We start from the raw sequence: 15,987 nt of genomic DNA, 5'->3' as shown, positions 1-15,987 counted from the left end.
GGGACAGCATTATACAGCACAGAATATTTTATATACTTGTCTAAATTAAGCTAATTATTAACCCTTTTTAATACACTGATTGTAAAAGATCTACAGAGGGAAAAAAGGGGCATTTTTACATGAAAAAGATGATGCAAAACCTGAAAATTCACTCTTCCTTATATTAAAAAATTGAAATCTTTTATTACACTGAAATCTCCTACTAATTTCAGAAGTATAAATTCTGATGAGCGAAAACACTCTCTAAAGGCCTGAGATACAAGAGAGGCCATTTGAGGTTTCTAAGTTAGCATGACTGTACGTTAACTTTGTTTAATCCAGAGCCTGATTTATGGCTCACCAAGCATACACTGTACACCTGCCTTATAAATGAGTGGCCTAACAAAAAACCATCTGGACCTTATGATACTGATCGATGCTCCTACTCCCTGCATTTCTTGATGTTAAAACCTGTGATTCCTGTCTATATGCTAATCTATAATCTTTTGAGGTTTACAAGATGTAAAAAAGCATATAACCCTGTAAAAACTTTTTGTTCCCCAGAGCACTTTCTTCCTTGGGAAGTGCGTGCTTTCCTGCCAGCTGTTCTAACATGGGCTTGAATAAAACGCTTACCTTCAGAGATTCAGCAAATCTTAATTTAAGTAACATTTTATATTTGGAATATTCTCATGATCTTGATAAAAAATTAAATATATCCTTGCTTTTAGTAAATTCATATCACAGAACTAAAACAACTTTAATACTAATAATACAATCTTAAAATTATTAGTAAATATCTTCTCCAGATATATTTATAAAATTGGTTATAAGTAGTTCTTAATCCTATTGTCAAAATAAACTGTTAACCAAAATGGTATTCAACTTTTATACGATAATTCCTCAACAAGTTGACATTTGTCAATAGGAAGTTACTAACTGCAATTCTACACCTGATAATTTGTAGGACTTCTGAAGCTGGGCCAGAGGAAGCTTGTCTCTCAGTCAAGACAAAGGCTTTGTGGAGCTGGTTCTGGTAATTGCCTCAAATAATTATTCTATTAATAAGGAGGGCTTTTCCAACAAGAAATAAGAGGCACAGTATCATCTTCCATTTTCTTCTGTCTAGTACCAAAGAAATAAACCTGACCTACTAATCAAAACCAAAGGGGGAGGGACGCCTGGGTGGCTCAGATGGTTAAGCGTCTGCCTTCGGCTCAGGTCACATCCCAGGGTCCTGGGATTGAGTTCCGCATCGGGCTCCCTGCTAGGCGGGGAGCCTGCTTCTCCCTCTGCCGCTGCCTCTCTCTATCTCTCTCTCTGACTCTCATGAATAAAAAAAAAAAAAACAAAAACCAAAGGGGGATTTAAAAAAAAAAGCAGCGGGGGGGGAGGGGGAGGAAAAAATACAACCTTTCCGATTCACCTAATTCCCATACAACAGCCTCAAAATCCCCACCACTTTAATACTCTGGTACAAAAAGCCATCTGGAGAGGTTGTTAGAAGACTGCTGGGCCCTACTCCCAGAGATTCTGATTCAGTGGGTCTAATCAGATAATTTGTATTTCTAATGATTCCCAGGTGATGCTGATGCTGCTAATCCAAACACCACATTTTAAATAGCACTACTTTAGATAATCCTTTATGACAGAGGTACTCCAATTTAACCATTTTTCTGCTGTTGAACGTTTGTTTCTAATGATATGTTCCTGTAAATAATGCTTCAGCAAACACTCGTGTCTATCATTAGAAATAACCTACAAGCTTTTTAAGGTTCTTGACACATGTTGCTCTAAGCTATAGCTTCCACTCCTAGCACTGTATATGGAGCATCAGCTCTATCAACTCTGAGTAATACAGAAAATCATCATTTACTGTTACTGTTATCAATTTAATAGGAGAAAGGTTATTCCATTTTAGTCTGCATTTCCTTGACCGCTGGTGAGAATAAGCCTTTCTTCCACTTATGTATTAGCACTTAATATTTCTTTTGTTTATATTGGTTGTTGTTTTTTTCTATTGTTGAGCTAGTGTCTAAAATGTTTATCAGTTAAAGCATTCTATGATATTTTTTGTACCTAATTTTCTCACTTGCCCATATAAGGTATCATTGTTTATTTTGTTTGACATATGGAGTTTGAAAATTAGAAGTGATCCAATCTACTGATCTCTTTCCTGACACTTTCCTTTGCTATCATGCTTAGAAAGCTGTTTCTCACCAACACAGAATAATTCCCATTTAGCTACTCTTAGTTTTGTATTTAAAAAAAAAAAAAAAATTTGTTCCTCAATTTTGTTTTAGTATAACGAGTTAAGTGTCTAGCTTTTATTTTTTTCTCCAAATTGTTCATCAATTTCCCAAAGTCCTCCTTTATATAATACAAAAAAAAAAAAAAAAAGAAAAAAAAAAGAGGACATAAAAATGCCATCACATTCAAGGGTTCAAATCACATATATACAAGGGTCTACTTCTGGACAATCCATTCTGTTCCACTTAAATGTTTGTAAATATTACATCAGTAGGACACGGTTTCAAATTCTGTAGCTTTACCAGCACACTGACATCTGGTAGGGCAAGCCCTACCCCATCCATCATGATGGCAAACTCAAATCTGTCTGGGTCTCATTTTCTCACAAGGGTGGGTCTGTGTCTACTTCTGGAACTTGCTATGAGGAATTAGCTCAAAATATATACATGAAGACACTCTGAAACTATAAACAACTACACAGTGAGCTCTAAGTTATCATCTACATCTGACTATATAATTACTGATGACCTCTTCAAATAATACAATTCACAGGTAGGAGTTAAATTAACATAAAATATTAGTTATGAATGAATACTTCTGTGTTACACAAAATGGATAATGAACTAAACATTGTTATATACATTTTCTGCGTAGAAAATAATCCTTCTAGCTCATCTGAGTAAAAGAAAAACAAGTTGGTGCCTGTTTGTCAAAGAAAGAAAAAAGGGATGGTGAAATCATCTTTACATCTGTGCAAGATTTCAGTTTCTCAGAGCTGTGGAAACAAATCACAAGGCCAGTTTTACAAGTAGAAGTCAATTTAACTTCTTTAACCCCTTTAATTTCATTCCACAAAGAAAAGATATTAACAAAATGTGAATACAAACCTTAGAATCATTTTTGTTCCCAAAATGCAGATCCTGACTCACTGCCTGTCCTAATACAGGAAGAACTCAGACAACAGAAAACACTCTCATTCAAGGAAGTCTTAAATTAGAAATAAATCTTGTACTATAACAAAGTTAGCACCTAAAAGGTATCAGTACTGCCCCTTAAAATAGGTCCAAAGGCCCTAGATCATATGTATGATACACAGAATCATTTTTTTTTTTAACCTAGTAGCAGGGACATTAGAGAATACTTTTTCTAATCCCCTTAATTAATAAGAGAACTAAGGCTTAAAAGCTAGGTCCAAAACCTCACTTTTTTGGCTAAGTAAACTGTAAACTTACTTTAGTAAATCACTGGTTTCCTGTTCACTGTCCTGTGTTGTATCCAAAGAAAAGGCATCTGATGTTTCAGCTGAGTTGGACTCGGGTTCTTCTGCTGGAAGCGCCTGGGTTCCCAGGGAGCCACCGAAAATCTCCCTCTCCCTTTTGACCCCTTCCTCAGGATGGTCACTGGGATTTTGTAGATCTTTCTCAGTTCTGTCATGGTCATCTTTGAAAGAAGATTGCTTGGCATCACCAAGAGATGATTTTCCTGAGATATTGAATAAGTTACCAAGAAACTGAAAAAAGCTTTCTTTTGGCTGTCTATCGTTTTCTCCTATTTTGGTATCTGAGGTGGAACGGGAAAGGTCATTTGGCTTTTTGGAATCTTCCTGCGTTGGAGGAGTGATTAGCTTCTCAGCGTGGTTCTTTTTGTCCTCACTTTGGGGAATCTTTGAAAAAGAAATAGAGAATAATAAACATCATCATTTTAAAAAAATCACACAAATTGACTAATAACTTCTTATATGACACGCTTTGTGCCAGACGCGAGGGATACATCTGTGAGTAAGACTGATGGCTTCTGATTCCTCCGGCCGTTTACAGTCTAGTGAAGGGCACGGTCAGCACAACTTAAAACTATATAGTAAACGTCATGAAGGGAGGAATACAGCCCATGTGGGAAGCCAGAACAGGAGTAACCAGTCCAGGGTTGGTGGCAGTGACAGCAGAGGAGGATTCCTAGAAGTGCCCTCAGAAGGACACGTACTACGTGACTATGTGATGCTTGTGCGTCCCCCTCCTTCCCTAGCTCTCTCTCCTCCTCCTCCCCCACTCTATATAGTGATGTGCCAGCCTCTAAGAAGTTAAAGATGAATGGAGGTTAGGGTACAAAATGAGAGGAGTGAAGGATGTGTAGGGAGAGATAAGTAAAGGGACAGATCATGGCAAATTTTATGCATATTTAAATTTAGCCTTAATTACTCAGAGCTAATGGACAGTACTTTCAAGCACTCTGTACATTAGATAACACCTAAATAGATCTCATTTCAGCACTGCCCTAACCCACGAAGAAGCTGCCACATTGTGTAAAATTGTTTCTCAGTAAGATGAGGAAAGACAGCAACACGGTGTTATCAATTCAGAGGAAAAGCCCACTATCCTTAGTAGTAAACCACAAAATCCTCAGACGTGCATTAATGCAAACCCTGTGCAGTACTGGGAACTCTTGCAGATGTTCAACACTTTCACGGGTCTGTTTTACCTGCTTATAATGAAATTACTAATAAAACACACTCACACTCCTGTGTACTCTCTGTGAGCAAAGACTGAGCTGCTCTATCAAAGAGTTTGCTGGCACTCCCTGTCACACTCTCCCCTGAAGCTTCATTAACCTTAGGCCCATGTGCCAACTCAGCCTGCCTTCCAAACATGCCTACTCACCTACTTGTAAAAGGAATGCCTGTCTGACAGTATCTGTCAGATGTCATGCTCACTAGTCCTTCTAAAAGAAAAGCTCCAGTGTGAGTCAGAAAAAAGATCAGAACAGCAAGGTAAAACCACCTTAGGGCACTGTCAGTTCACATGACAAAGTTTTGTAAGAGGCTGATCCTCAAGGAGGCAAGAGCATCATAATTTCAATGTTATTTGTTTACCTCGTTCCATATTTTAATCCAAATTCAAAATAGTTTTAATGGAGTGTTCCCCTAACTACTAATACAATTTAGCATATGAAAGCTTGAGAAAAGGTTTAGAACCTATTAGCCCAGGTAATTAATTTCAAGCAATATTTAAAGTCTGTTCTCCACTTGCAGAGTCAGAGGGTATTTTTGAGGAAACATTCAGATAGCATTTTTCTATGTGTTAGGAGCTTAAAAAACTCGCGAGTCTCTACATTTAGAATATGACCAACCTTCCAGAGTCAAAGTCTCACCTTTTACTGGTTTCAACTGCAACTCACTCCCACTTTCCACCTCATCCCTCCAACCTTGTGCTCATTACTGGGAGAATGTGCTATAAATTAGCTGTGTCCTCTCCTCACATAAAGGGCCTCTCAGTTTGGCAAAAGAAATGCTAGTTGACATTTCCAAAATGCTCATGTGTATAAAGATATACATTTTTTGTCCTTTAACTATGCCATTTAATTTGTTGTAATTATCAGCCACAACATTTCTTCCTGAGTTAAAATGAACTAAGACTGTAACATGAACATAACAGTGTATTTCTTTTTTTTTCTATAGCTAGTATGAATGACTGCTCTTGCTGGGTAGCTATCTGAAGGAAGTAAACCGTAGGCTATTCATTAGAATATCATAAGTATTCTTAAAATGCTTCAGAGATTCACAAGAGTCTTATAAAATTGGGGCAATGGTTTAAAAAAAGGGGGATATTAAGAGAACATGGAGATTACATTTTTTTGACATCGATAAAATCTCAAGATGACTTCTGTCAAAAATACTATTTATTTCACTGCCTCAGCTATTTTTTACTTGACAATTCCTCCCAAAATACAATAAACTGCTTTCTAAACAAAAGAGGTACATTTTGCTAAACAAGTGAAAACCTTTACATTTAACTTTATTTTTAAAAAGATTTTACTTATGTATTTGAGAGAGATAGAGAGAGAGGAGAGAGAGTGAGCAGGGGAGGAACAGAGGAGACGGACAAGCAGACTCCACCAAGAGCATGGAGCCCCACGTGGGGCTTGATCTCATGACCCTGAGGATCATGACGTGAGCTGAAATCAAGAGTCAGAGGCTTAACCGACTGAGCCACCCAAGTGCCCCTAGATTTAACCTTTTTAGAATTATACAAAAAATTTTTTTTGAAAATCACTTTTTTCCTTCCCTTTATTTTCAGCTTCTTTGCTATTCCAGAATCTGTACCTTCAGTTTACTAAATAGCACTTTTTGTCCTTAGATGTCTCCATTTCTTAATTTTTCCCTAATAATCTTCTGAGAAATTTGTGTCAGTGAAATACTCCCAACAAGAAAAAAGCATCTAAAGCTAGGAACAAAAACTAGCAGAAAAGAGCACTGCTATCCAAAGTAAACACAATAAATTCTTTATTTATATAATTAAAATTTTAAGTCTGATCTAAAACAGCTGCTCTCTCCCCTCAGCCTAAACAACAATAAAATTCAGCCTGCCACAAGCGAGGGCCAATGCTGCCTGCCAAAAGGACTGCCTGCCAATGTTCCAATGAGTAGAATGAAAGCAGTCAGGATTCAAGCAAACAAAACATCAATTCCAGTTGCTCTCAAAGATGTTGGCATTCCACATATAACAACAAAGGCTACTGATGAAGGCATATGTAACTGGGGAATTTGAAATTTTTTCCCTTCACACTCAATTTGCTATAATGCAATGTCCTTAGGTCAATTTCATCCATCCATCTCCTCTCTTTGCTATGTGCCTAATACAGGGAAGCACAGAAAAACATCAGGGACACTGATTAGTAAGACATAGTTTCAGCTTCAAGGAGCTTACAGTCTAGCAAGATACTCATTGCTTATTATTGTGTGGGGCTTACAAGAGAATCCACTGCATAGAGGAGGTAACATTTGAGCTTGCTCCTGAAGGGTGAGAAGAGCATCCTAGACACACAGTATACTATGTACAAAGACACAGAATTATGAACTCTGTTTATCATGGCAGGGGTGTGGCTGAAGACTGGGGTACAGAACAGAGAATGAGGTGGATAAGATGACTAATAAAAGCAGAGGCTGAGGGATAACAAAGTCATAGATCACTAAGTTTTCTAAATTGGGCAATGATTTGAGTAAAGTAAAAAATGGATACGGGAAATAGGAGAGGTGAGATCAGGATCTTGTGGGGATGGGAGGAGGTAAGGCAACAAATTACTTAGATGTCAAACACTGAATTTTTGGTCCCCTGCTGATGTAAAGATGAGATGTCTGGAAAGTAGTCAGAAGTGCAGTTTAAGAATGCAATTTGGCCATACACAGTGTATGCAGGATAAAAAGGGCTCTAGGGAAAAAAAAAAGATTAAAAGGAGGTGCAAATTAGAGAAGAAATCAGTGAGAGATGGAGAAGGCAAAAACCAGACCAAGTCATCCCTCCAGAATACTGGTCTCCAAAGGCAAAGGACAAAGACTATTTCCAAAAGCAAGTGGGGAGTAAATGCCAAATGCCACTGTGAGGTCTAGAAAGATGACTATCCTCCCCCACTGTTCTTCAAAAACAACGGGCACACTCATGCCTCGGGAACTGTATGTACATCGACTCTTCTCTCTGCTTAGATTTTCTTCCCTCACATAGCTATATGACTCACTCCCCCTCACCTCCTTCAGACCTTTACTTACAACTCATCTCTTCATTGAAAGCTTCCCCAGTCACTCCAAAATTGTCAATTCCTCCACTCTGAAAGTGCCAATATCCTCTCTCTGCTTTTTCTCCTTTGTACTTGCTAGTGCCCAAATACACACACACATATACACTTCCATTATTTAATATCTGTTTCTTCCTCTAGAAAGTAAAAGCCACAAGTGCAGGGATTTTTGTCTATTTCAATCAGTGCAGTATCTCTAGCATCTTGAAATGTGTCTGACAATCAGAGGTGCTCCAATAGTTGTTGGATTAGTAAATAAGTAATGAGGACTATACAGAAGCCCCAGGAATGCAGGAGGAATAGTCTTAACAGCTCAGGAATGTGTGAGTACAGTCCCAAATTCAAGGTGTTAAGCTGTGAGTAGGCAGGCAAGGGAACAGGAATAGTCAGTAAATAGAAGGGAATATTTTGAGAAATTTTTTTAACAACAACAAAAAGACAGAATATGACAGTTTAAGGTCTAAGACAGAATAAATGGTTTTTTGTTCTTGTTTTGTGGATCAGCTCTATACCTACTGGAAAGAGAATAACTGCTGTACATGAGAGAAGGATGCCAGGTCCCAGAGTGAAAAGCATAAAGTGAGATAAAGAGACCAGTAGAGTCTCTAATACTTTTTCTAATAATAAAGCGAAAGTATTAGCTTTGAAGTGGATTAGGGACAAGTCCTCTTCCAGGTAAAGAGGTAAGGAAGTGGCAAGGTCTGAGCAATTCTGTAAATAGAGAAGACAAAGAGCAAGGTCCACCAAGTGGCTCTGACCTCAGTAAGTGAGAGGAGAGATGGCAAGCCAAAGGAGGGACACACAGGTGGAGCTGGGACTTGGGCTCCCGAAATAGAGAAGACTTGGACGAGTGTCTCTGGGGAATGCAGTACTAGGCTGAAATGGGTATACCAAGTGGCAGTTAGGGTCCATGCAAGCTCGAAATCATTCACTCATTAAGTAAGAGCAAGATACCATTCCAGGTGTTTAGATGCAACCGGAAAAAAACAAAAAAACAAAAAAACACCAATAGCCCTGCTTTCATGGAGCCCACATTCTAATGATGTAAGAATTTATTTGCAGGTCCAACTGGTATTAGTTTGTCACCCCCTCGAGTATCCTAGAGCATGTGGCAGGTGCTGTGCCAACATGGTAAGTGGCACAGGGAATAAAGTCAAAAAGGTCACAGGATAGAGGCTGTCACCAAAGAGCCTGTTGAGTGGAAAATAATGAAGAGCCAGGTGACTCTTCCTTTACAATCTCGAGCACCTGGCTTGGTCATCCTTTCTACTTCAGACTCTGCCTTTATTGTGCGTAGAAAGGATGATCCTTCTGAACACCCTGACTCCCAGTTCCTTAACACCCTCAACTCCAGTGACTTTCACCTCCACTCTTCTCGCCTCTTCCATTAACTCTGACCCTAGTGAGTCACCCATAACTGTATCACCTCTGAAACTCAATCTCAGGCATTCCCCATGTGCACACCCCCTCCTCCTTCCAGCTGTCTTACTCTACTGTCCCAGGTGTACCCACCACACCACTCCTCCTGCCCCATCATAGCTTCTGTCTTCTCCTACACTGTCCCTTTCAGTTCCCACAGTTTCCTATCTTTTCTGCCCGGCCATCAAATACAACCAGTAACCTCAAAGTCTCTGTTTTATTCCTTGGTCATCCCCACTGAGAAAAATTCCAGTGTTATCTTTCTCTAACTAAATGAGTGAGTCTTGTTTTAAAACACCACAAGGATATGCACACCATGCAGATTTGGGCTGCGAACAATTCAAAATTTACAGCCCCAGCTGGAAATCTCTCTGTAACCTTTCCTTATTTTCCACAGCAGCTCTTTCACCTTTCCCACCCACTCCACTATCCTACCCCTTTGCTCAGCAGAGGTCACTACTCTCTATTTCATGAAGATATTCCCTCAGAGCCCTGACTCCTGCAGCATCGGCACACTTCCTTCACTCACTAGCACGCTCACCACGAAGGAAGGACTCCTCCTCTTCCCAAGGTGAATTCCCTCACCAGGGTACCAGTGCAGAGTCCTTGATGACTCCTTGGGAACCACAGTTCCTCATCTGCCCCTTCTGGAAGCCCACCATTCAAAAGTAAATGCACAAGGATAGCCCTCTCCTCTCTTTACTACCAACCTCCTCAAAAAAGGGTTCCCAGCCCTCACCATCTTCTTTCCCCTTTCCTCCCAATCACTCTCTAAGCCCTTACAATCTGACTTCCTCCCTAGTTGTGCTGACCACAGTCTCTAAGAAACCCTGTCCCACTTGCTAATTCAATACACTTCTTACATGGTGCATCTGCAGAAAGTGAGACTGAATCTCTTCCTGATAACCAATCTTCCATTTGCTTCCATGACATTACTCTGAGATTTTCCTTCTTCCCCTCAAACACTTTCTCCATCTCCTTCAAGCTCACATTATTCTAGCCATCCCTTACAGAACATATTTCTCCAATTTCCAGGCTGGGCCTGCTTTTTCTTCATGATCTTCTTTACGAGGTTTCATTTCCCACAGATTAATCAGATGATTCCCAGATTTTGATTGCAGCTCAGACAGTATGTTCAACTATCAATCAGGCATCCATATCCACCTGGGTACTTCACTGGAACCTCAAGCTCAATACATCCAATACTGAATGTGTTCATGCTTTGTCTCCATTCTTTCATTTTCTGCAAATCTTAATACTTCCGCTTGTTTAAAAGTCAGACAAAAACATCACCTGTTTCCTTGCTTGCACTGTCCCCAGTCCATTCTCCAGACAAAAACTAGAGTAATCTTTTATAATTCAAATCTGGTCATCCCTAAAGGCCTTTAATCACTATCACGGCACTGCTGTCAGGATAAAATCCAACCTCTCAAGCATGGCATTCAAGGTGTTGGTGGGTCTAGCCCCCTGTAACTTTCTCCAATTTCATCTCCTGCCACTCACAATGCTTGCAAATACCTAATGTCATCATATCCACCCTCATTCATTCTCTCCCCATCTCTCTTCTCCTCTCTCTCTCTCTCCTACAGAATGTCTTTGCAATAATGCTATTCCCACTGCTGAGACCACTTACCCCTTGCCCTCTTTGTCTGGAAAGTTTCTAATAGAAGTTTTTTCAGAATGGAAATCGCCTACGTACATGTTCTTCCAGTGAACATTCCTAACAACTGTTTTCCCTGTCACCACAAGGTGAAAACAATTTCATCCTAAATATGACTATCACCTAAATTAACAGGTACTAAAATCTGGCACTCATACACTAAAACCAGCTGCTTACTTGAGAATTCTAGTTAATTTTCTCCTAAGACATCTGGTTGCTACATATTGCTTGGCAAATTTGTCAATATTTGAAATTCTACCACCAGCAGTTAAAATTTCCTCAATTTTGAGGAAAATAATTATTATCAGATTATTACCGATATCTTGAGCTAGCTATAGATTAAGTAGTGCTAAAATTTTAAATCAAAATTACTATTTACCTTCATCATAATGGATTTAATTTGTGGTGGGATGCCTGATTAATTCCATATACACTATTGATACATATTTGCATGAACAAAATTTTTCAAATGGATTTCATGACTAATGGTAAGGTGCAAAGATGAGCAATTTATACTCCCACTGTTAAAGTAATTTTGCTTGAAAGATAACATTACATTTTTATCACAGCATTATTTTTCCACTAAAAAATTAGAACAGGCCAGCAGGTTGGCCTTCAACTATTTTGCTCTAAGCTGGTTATTGTTTAACATAACAAATTACCTACAACTTTTATGTCATGTCTCAGTGTTGTGATCAGTTCTGAGATGTCACAAATAACTTATTACTGAAGTTAGTTAAAAAGCTGAAATTTCACTTTTTAAAAATGCTCTAGAATAGAATCAAGGTTTTAGCTGAGGTGTTACTTTCAGTTTTTCATTTCCATGTAATCTCTGATAAAGGGATGTAGTTATATATGGTGTACCAAATAAGTGCCTTTAACCATTAAGTGACCCAAGACAGTCATCTATCATATGTGTCAGAACAAACAACACAGGAGTAAAAACTATTGATCTAAAAGAGAAAAGTCTGAAGTATAGAGTAGCAATGGGTATGGACAGGAAGAAAGGGCTGTTGATGGTCCCTGGCACAATGGGGAGGGAGACAGAATGATAGAATCATTTCCAAACATCAAGATTGGGTAATTGGTGGCACCTTTTAGCAGGACAGAGAACACAGAAAGAGAAGGGAACTAGGATAAAATACTCTGAGTTCAACTCTGAATGTGTCAAATCTTATATCCAGCAACACTGGCAGGAAAGGTGCATCAAAGAATTGGTTCTATTACCCTGATGCTCAGCAAAACACGTTGGGCTGGAGGGACAGGTGTGAGCTTTGTCACAGGCTTAGATGTAGGTAGAAATCAAATCAACCAGGGCAGGTTGTGTAAGGACAGAAGAAAAAAGGAACAAAATGACATAAGATAGGAGAAAAGCCACTCCTTTCTGTTGTGGTATAAAGAGTTCTCCAATGAAAACACTGGGCCAGAATAATAAATGTTTTTATTTCTAGGAGAGCTTTTCAGAACCCCCTCTAATGTTCTTGAATCAATATCTGGCACCCATGAAGGTAAATGTACTCACAAAAATCTGGAGTATGTACATTACCTTTCATAAGTCTGTTTCCATTTTGATAAGGTACTCCATCATACCACAAAGTAGGACCATTACAGGTCTATAATAGAATGAGCTGCTGCAAATCAAACCAGGTGCCTTATAACACATTAAACACCCAGGAACTCTAAGGTATCAAGGCCCCAGACCAGCCCCAGCCATACAGACAGGCTTCAGCCCTGCCAGTTCCTTTGGGCATCTGACCACAGAGTGACACAGTGGGATCTCTACTTCAGACACTCTGACAGCACTCAGTCTTTACAGAAGCAATCAAGGGGTAAGAATTTTTGACTTCTAGCTAAATTTCAATATGTCTATCTCCACGTATGCCTTCTTTTCAAATGTGATAGAGAATCAATGTTTCTAATAGTTATTTCTATACTATGCACCCAGAAAAAATCAGCACCATTCTCAAACAAAAGAGTTCTTTCTAAGGTTTAGCCAGACTTTATATGGCAAGAAGGCACCTCTTTCCCTGAGTACCTATGTTGTGTCTGGCATCGTGTAGTGCTATACATGTTATCTCAGTTAATTCCAAAACACTTCTATGAAATAGGATTTGAACACCTCCCCTCCACCCATAAAGATCAGCAAACCAAAGTTCAAAGAGGTTGAGTAAATTTTCCAAGATTACAAAACTACCATATGGAAAGCTGGGATTTAAGCCCAGATTTGTCTGATTCCAAAGACTGTTCTTTCCATCACGGCATATGTTAATTTTAAAACTTTTCCAAGGGGGCCCATAGTTGGCAGAAGCAGAGAAATAGTGGCTTACTATGAGACCACTCATTCCAATCATCAACATTCCTATCAATTAAAGCTTATCTATTTATAAATGGGTTCCAAATGTGATTAAGTTGAAATTTTTTTAAAAAAGAGTTCCTGTATTTGAAAAAGAAAAATTTGAAAATCTTTTATTAATTTGATGTCATACTGCTGCTATTATCTGTATCGCTGAGAAAAAAGGATAGCAAGCATTTATTAAGGCCGTAATTTATTTAAAAATTAGTTCAGTAATCAATTTTCCCCTAACCTAACCAAGAAAATATTTTTTTAAAAAGATTTTATTTATTTATTCACGAGAGACAGACGGAGAGAGAAGCAGAGGAAAAGGGAGAAGCAGGCTCCCTGAGGAGCAGGGAGCCCGACTCAGGGCTCCATCCCAGGACCTGAGCCAAAGGCAGACGCCTAACGACTGAGCCACCCAGGCGCCCACCAAGAAAACATTTAATGCATTTAAATTTTACTGTCATTTCACTTTTGGCCAAAGGAAGTTGAAAAAAACCAATAAGGAAAGAAGAGTTACACAAACCAAAATATGAACAGATGTATAAATTTAATATATCCATCTTACTAAACAGCACTGTACATTCAATATAAAATTAATATAAAAAACAATGACTTTTTCTTCAGTAAGATATTCTTGAGCTATAATTTTTCCATCTTTACCTATCAGTAAACAGAGGCAATAGTTAAAAACGTACGGATCTTTGTTGTAAATGATTTACTTGTAAAACTAAAAATAAGTGTTATAAATCATAAATAAAAATAATACGCACTAGACTGATACTCCTTGATTATTCATAGAACATCAAAGGCATCTATCAACCACTGTCTCTTGAAAACCACTCCAGAACCTTCATCAAAATTGTATGATTAGTTATAAGCAACAATTCTAAAATGGGACAAAAGTTAAATTTTATAAAAAGCAGATATCAAGCTACTGAGAACAAGCCTAAAAATCATCAAATTATTGAGGTCTGGGTTGGAGAATCTATAACCTATGGTCCAGGTTTAATTCATTTTATTTAGCTCATGAATCATTTCTGAAAATAGACTTAGTGCATAGCTCTTTTAATTTTTTTAGTAAGATTTCTTTTTGGTAAATTTAGTTTATGAATATACCTTATAAATTAAATTCACAAATGGGAAGCATTATACAGAACTGCATCTGAATTCTCTTGTCTCCTCTCACTAACAGTGTGGGTTTTCTTAAGTGACAATCTCTGAGATTCACTTTCTTCAACTATAAAAAGATAAAAATTCCAATTAACACTGTTGACGAGCCACACATATTGACTGCTTCTCTTGTACAAAACATTCTAAAATGACAGTAAAGGAACGGTTTCAGTTATAAATACAAAGAGAGTAAGAGAGTGCATATGAGCAGATAAGAGATTTCAAAAAAGTTTTAGAAGGCAAAGGCGGATGGAGGCAAAGTAACTCACCACAGGAAGCTTCTACCCAAGTGGCTGCAAGGGGGAACTCTGATCATGAGGGACACAATCTACTCCATAGACAGCATGAAAAAGTTCAGGTTTTGAAGACACTAGGTACCACTTAGGGCAGTGGGATTAAAAGTAAATAGTTTGGTTGAAAATCTCCAGATTGGGTGTGCCTGGGTGGCTTAGTTGTTAAGTGTCTGCCTTCGGCTCAGGTCATGATCTCAGGGTCCTGGGATGGAGCCCCATATCAGGCTCCCTGCTCAGCGGACAGCCTGCTTCTCCCTCTCCTGGAGACTCCCCCTGCTTGTGTCTCCCTCTCCCACTCTTCCTGCTTGTGTTCCCTCTCTCACTGTGTCTCTCTCTGTCAAATAAATAAAATCTTAAAGAAAAAGAAAAATGAAAATCTCCAGATGGAATACCTGAACCCAGGGCTCTTCTCCCATCCCAAGCAATTAAACAATCCTCCCTACCTCCCACCACCTCCACCTCTCAACTAAATACATGTAGAGAGAACATCTCTGAAGATACTGAGACTTTTGGGCAGACTAAATTTGAAGTACCAAAGGCCATCCATACAGAAATGTCTGGAACCCCAACAATCAAGCTTAGAGTTCAAAAGGGATGTCAAGTAGAGAGCTGAGAGCCAAAAAATGAAGCAATACGATTGAAAGATATTACTTTGGAAGACAGACATTGAAGACAACTGAGGACTTTGAGAAACATCTAGATGAAAAGTAATTTGGCCAGAAAGTCAGAAGGAAATAGCCAGAGGCAAGAATTGCAATGAGGTACAATATTAATGGAAAAAAAGATAAAAAAGCAAATCTGTGGAAAGAAGACAAGATCTGGAAAATCAAGTGTCTCAACTGGTTAAATAAAATAAGAACTAAGAAAAGACTATTGACTGCGATTAGCAAGAGATCACTGGTTTCACGGAATGACTTTTACTCATTTAACTACTTACTGAGCACTTATGACACATGTACCAGGCATAGTACTAAGTTTCCCATGTCTGAGGGAACTAGAGAAGAGACAAGAATCGAATTAAACAGTGATTGGGAGTGACGTGAAATGATAGATTGAAAGGAAACCAGACCCACCAAAGGGGAAAAAAAAGTGTGTTTTGTGTGTTTATTTTTTAGAGGGGAGAGAGAGGGAGGTGGGAGGGGCCAAGGGGGATAGAGGGAATCTTAAGCGGGCTCCACGCCCAGCACAGAGTCCGACACAGGGCTCGATCTCACAACCCTGAGATCATGACCTGAGCCAAAATCAAGAGTAGGATGCTTAACTGACTGTGCCACCCAGGTGCCTCCCAAAACAACTGTGTTTCAGAAAAGAAA

General features: G+C 38.8%; 1 protein-coding gene across 2 annotated transcripts in view; it reads right to left on the bottom strand.

Moving 5' to 3' along the window:
- Nucleotides 1-15,987, bottom strand: part of CRYBG3 (crystallin beta-gamma domain containing 3) — a 105,889-nt gene that overhangs the window by 69,311 nt on the left and 20,591 nt on the right. For both annotated transcript variants that reach the window (XM_036070277.2, XM_078061887.1), the window contains exon 3: nucleotides 3,462-3,892. In XM_036070277.2, the coding sequence (XP_035926170.2) occupies nucleotides 3,462-3,892 (431 nt within the window). The remainder of the gene's footprint in view (nucleotides 1-3,461; nucleotides 3,893-15,987) is intronic.

Source organism: Halichoerus grypus, chromosome 1 (assembly GCF_964656455.1).
Source record: "Halichoerus grypus chromosome 1, mHalGry1.hap1.1, whole genome shotgun sequence".
Classification (NCBI taxonomy): Eukaryota; Metazoa; Chordata; class Mammalia; order Carnivora; family Phocidae; genus Halichoerus; species Halichoerus grypus.
The sequence above is the reverse complement of the archived record's forward strand: the minus strand, read 5'-3'. Positions and strand labels throughout refer to the sequence as shown.